The 4,978-nt window shown below is 32.9% G+C and overlaps 1 protein-coding gene across 1 annotated transcript in view; it reads right to left on the bottom strand.

Annotated features, from left to right (window-relative positions):
• The window catches only part of LOC136839837 (uncharacterized), a 19,718-nt gene extending 15,312 nt beyond the window's left edge, over positions 1 to 4,406 (bottom strand). The window contains exon 1 of the mRNA XM_067106167.1: positions 4,353 to 4,406. Coding sequence (XP_066962268.1) covers positions 4,353 to 4,406 — 54 coding nt within the window. The remainder of the gene's footprint in view (positions 1 to 4,352) is intronic.
• Between the last annotated feature and the right edge of the window lie 572 nt (positions 4,407 to 4,978).

Below are 4,978 nucleotides of genomic sequence, written 5' to 3'. Positions count from 1 at the left end.
CATTCTGTCTTTCTTTTGAATCAAATTTATAAAACCATCCACTTGCAAAAAAAAAACAAAAAAACTTGCTATTTATTTAAAATGAGATCATTTCAGTCGCACTTTGAAGTTCCAAAACTCCTGTAATCCATTTAGAAATGGATTCTCGTGATCAAAGTCCAATTGCAATGATTCAAATCCCATTAAGGAATTACATTAGAGGAATCACCAAGTATTGCAGTCAGAGGAATCAGCACTTGAATTTGCAATTTGGCGTGATCTCTCTCTCTCTCTCTCTCTCTCTCTCTCTCTCTCTCTCTCTCTCTCTCTCTCTCTCTCTCTTCTTTCTCTCTCTTATCCTCTCATACATCAAAATCTGTCCATTCTCTCTCTCTCTCTCTCTCTCTCTCTCTCTCTCTAGAGAGAGAGAGAGAGAGAGAGAGAGAGAGAGAGAGAGAGAGAGAAAGAGAAAGCAAATTTTCCTAAGGCTTTGTCTGTTTCATTGGTGCACCACAGTAGCAAGCAGACAGGGGCAGACATTTTCTATTTTACGTAAAACAGCCATCGATCGTGCATTTGGCACAGCAAAATGCTGTGCTGCTGTGTTACGCTAATAGCAGAACCAAACCATCGTTTTTTGTTATGCAAATGTCAACAAATAGAGGAAATAACAGCAGGCTTTTAGCAAAAATTCCCCTTTGTTTTGCTGACAATGACGTAATTCTCTCGGATGGGACGTGATAATTTTTGGGGGGCGGCGCGCAGACCAATTCAGTCTGTTTTGGGTAATGAAAAAAAAAGGAAAAGAGCTTTGATGGCAATTGGGAACAATGAGGAAATTTTGTGCTTAAACGTCGTTTGATGCGCAATTTAATCAAACGAAACGGGTTGTCGTGGAATGAAAATAATGACGGGTAATCATGATAGTGCTCGAAATACCATGTCTGGGTATATGAGTACGTGTTTGCATGTGCGCGTGCACATGTCTGCTTGTGAATGTATGTTTGTTCTCTTGTATATATATATATATATATATATATATATATATATATATATATATATATATATATATATACGAATGTGTAATTTATTGTCAACAGTTTAGTGAAACTTATTTACTATTCATTGTATCAAAGAAAAGCATAATTGATATAAGAAAGATTTTATAACCCGACTTCAACACATGTAAAATGCAATCTTCCCGGTCAGAGCAATTATTTTCACTGAAAATGTGAAGGAAATATAATTACCGTCCGAAAGATTAGAACTCCACTGAAGGGCGTAGCACAAAGCCTCAGGCATGAGGCGTCTTAATTCTAAAAGTTTAGATGAAAGCTAATTTAGATTCCCTTAGGGTAGGTTTCAAAGTCTTAACCAAGTTTGAGACTGAGTTCCTTGTAGATTAAAGTTAGCTTACGAGAGAAATTCATAGATGTTAATGGTTGAATAACGAAGACAATCTGTTACTGTAGTTTTTGTCTAGATAAAATTGTTTAGAAGTTGATTAGCTCGTTGAGGACACCACGGCCTTGGTTATAGCATAGTCTACCATATTAGAAAGCTCTTCCGTTTTCTTCAATCACGGGCGAATTACAAGATTTCAGCCGCGTTGGTTGAACACCAGGGAACAGTCACGAATCTCTCTCTCTCTCTCTCTCTCTCTCTCTCTCTCTCTCTCTCTCTCTCTCTCTCTCTCTCTCTCTCTCATGTTTCTAAAGTTCCTTTGAAATGTTTGACCTATTCTCTGCTCAAAATATAGGTTGCCATTAATAGAGAACGCGATACACTACAAATATCCTTCTGACAATTTTGCCTTCACTGTTCTCTGCATTGAAGTCAAGGGAAAACAAAGAACGAGATAAATATAAGTTATAATCTGTGACATTATATATAATTAAGGAAAATTTACTTTATAACTAAGTATTAAGAGGTCAGTCAACTCATTACAATACCTCAAAATATAAAATCAGGGAATTAAATGAAAATGGTAAGTGGCTTGCATATTTTTCGTGCACAAATTGCAATTGCAAAGAACAAGACAATTGATAACCGTAAAAATAAGTAAATTTGAAAGAAATACGCGCCCAGCATTTAAGCCTTCCAATCGCCTTTCGGAAACTTCCCTACTTGGAACTTCCTCCTGGAATACCGGCGGACGTCGCCATATTTATTCCATATTTGCTGCAGAAGTCTTCGAATTCTCCATATTTGCTCTCGAAGTCTCCTTGGTCTTCATATTTGCTCGCGAAACGTCAGAATTCTCCCTACTTTCTCGCGAGATCTCCAAATCTTCCATATTTGCTAGCAGTCTCCAAGTTCACCATATTTGCTAGAGCAGTCTCCGAATTCTCAATACTTGCTCGTGAAGTCTTCAAGTGCTCCACATTTGCTAACAACCACATCCTCCACAGTTGCTCTCGAAGTCTCCAGATTCTCCATATTTACTCCCGAAGTCGCCAGTTCTCGATACTTGCTCGCAGTCTCAAAATTCCCCACATTTGCTCGCGAAGTCTGCAGTTTGCGATGCAAGATTCGTTTGAGGGTGCATTAGCAGGGGATGGCGAGTCTTTTCATGTGTAATTATAGGAGGTGGGTTAGCGTTTGGAGGGCGCCTCTATTCGGTGGGACGTGAGGGGACTTCCTGGAGGGCTTTTCCATGCCTAGGAGTCTTGCGGGGGATCTCCAGTCACCCCATTTTGCTTCTTCTTCTTCAAAGACGCCGAGGCAGAAGTTGTGATTTTTCTTTCGTGCGTTTTTTTTCACCTTCGACTTATTTAGTTTTGTAATTTAGTTTGTTTGCTTTATTTGTTCTACTTTTGGTCAGGGTAGAGTTTCTTAACTGAATAATTTTTTGTTATTATAAAAAGAGATTAGAGTGTACTGTATTATTTTATATATATATATATATATATATATATATATATATATATATATATATATATATTTATATATATATATATATATATATATATATATATATATATATATATATATATATATACATACAGTATATACATATGTGTGCGTGTAAGTACATACATACATATGTATATACATGTAGAATATATATACTGTATATATGTATACATATATATATATATATATATATATATATATATATATATATATATATACAGTATATATATATATATATATATATATATATATATATATATATATATATATATATATATATATATATATATATATATATATATATATACATACATACCTTCCTAAACACACATACCAATACAGCTACCACGCGCATTGCTCTTTTATTTAGAAACCCAGAGAACTCACCGATCTGTTCATTTCATCATGACACTTTGCCCCAAAAAAACCTTGCGTGTCTCCGCCTTCTTATTTTTAAAGAAATGAAGAAAAGCGACATTGAACATTGATAAATGAAGTGGAACTATTTCTGGCGTCGCGACTCCGGACTGGCTATTGATGATGGATCGTCCTTTGTAACCCATTAATCAGTCGAGAGATGCTGTCGATGGAAACTGGGAAAGAACTGGAAGTCCCTCCCTCATTATTTGGGTGTTCTGGATGTCTTGAGTTCGTAATTTTGTATATATATATATATATATATATATATATATATATATATATATATATATATATATATATATATATATATATATATATATATATATATATATAGAGTGAGAGAAAAAATATATACATATATACCTGTATGTATATATATATATATATATATATATATATATATATATATATATATAGAGTGAGAGAAAAAAAAATATACATATATACCTGTATGTATATATGTATATATATATATATATATATATATATATATATATATATATATATATATATATATATATATATAGAGAGAGAGAGAGAGAGAGAGAGAGAGAGAGAGAGAGAGAGAGAGAGAGAGAGATCATATGCAACATATACCACTTTGTATGTACATCACTTCTTTTGTTTATGGGGTAATGTCTTTCTCCTCGGGGAAGAAGGTCTACGTGTTTTACATAAAACTGTGTTTGAAATTTCATGTTATATCGCGTAAAAGAGTGAAAATGGGTTGAAAGGACTGTCACGTTGTTTTTTTAATATAACTTTTTCGACAAGATGTCGGTTAAAAAAATAACCTTGAGCGCAAACTGAAAATTCTTTATGGCCAGCCGCCTTTTTCCCACGCCATCTTGTCTTTAGGTTCTACGGCAATTTTTAAAAAATAATTTGGCCAAGTTTTTTGCTTCCTATTGAAAGATTGTAATTTTTTTTATCAAAAGAAATATTGTCGTTGTGCGAAAATTGACTTATGGCTCAGGCATTGGTTTTATGTAGTCCCTTGCAAATATTTTTTCGCAAATATTTTGTTGAGTATTCACCTCTGAACTAGATTTCCCATGAGAGGTTGTGAGAGGGTAGACTGAGGTGGCCATATGCCAACAAGGCCTTTTGTTATTAGTGCAGCCAGTATTAAGTAAAGTATATATATATATATATATATATATATATATATATATATATATATATATTTATATGTCTATATGTATATATATGTGTATATATACTGTGTGTGTATATGTATATATATATATATATATATATATATATATATATATATATATATATATATATATATATATATATTAATAGTGGATTCAGTGTATTATCAAATGGCCTGATAATGATTCCTCAAGTCAGTGGGTTAGATATTATTAAGTTATATATTATGTGTAGCAGTGTGGAATGGACGCCTCTGATTTCAGTATATTCAGGTTTTAATTGGTATTGGTATCGCAGTTAGAAGTATGCTCATGAAAATGAAAACTACCAATTACTTTTTTGTTAAAATATGACATAATAAGTTTGTTCATTATTGTAATGAAACAACCATAAACAAAGAATGTTTCTTTGCACCTACCAGTTTAATGAAATTATAAAAGATACATAAACCATATACACCTAATTATTTGTTTTATTTTAGACTTTAATTGCACCCGTTATGTAA

The sequence above is a fragment of the Macrobrachium rosenbergii genome, chromosome 6 (assembly GCF_040412425.1).
Source record: "Macrobrachium rosenbergii isolate ZJJX-2024 chromosome 6, ASM4041242v1, whole genome shotgun sequence".
Taxonomy (NCBI): domain Eukaryota; kingdom Metazoa; phylum Arthropoda; class Malacostraca; order Decapoda; family Palaemonidae; genus Macrobrachium; species Macrobrachium rosenbergii.
This window is presented reverse-complemented; position numbering and strand designations above follow the sequence as displayed.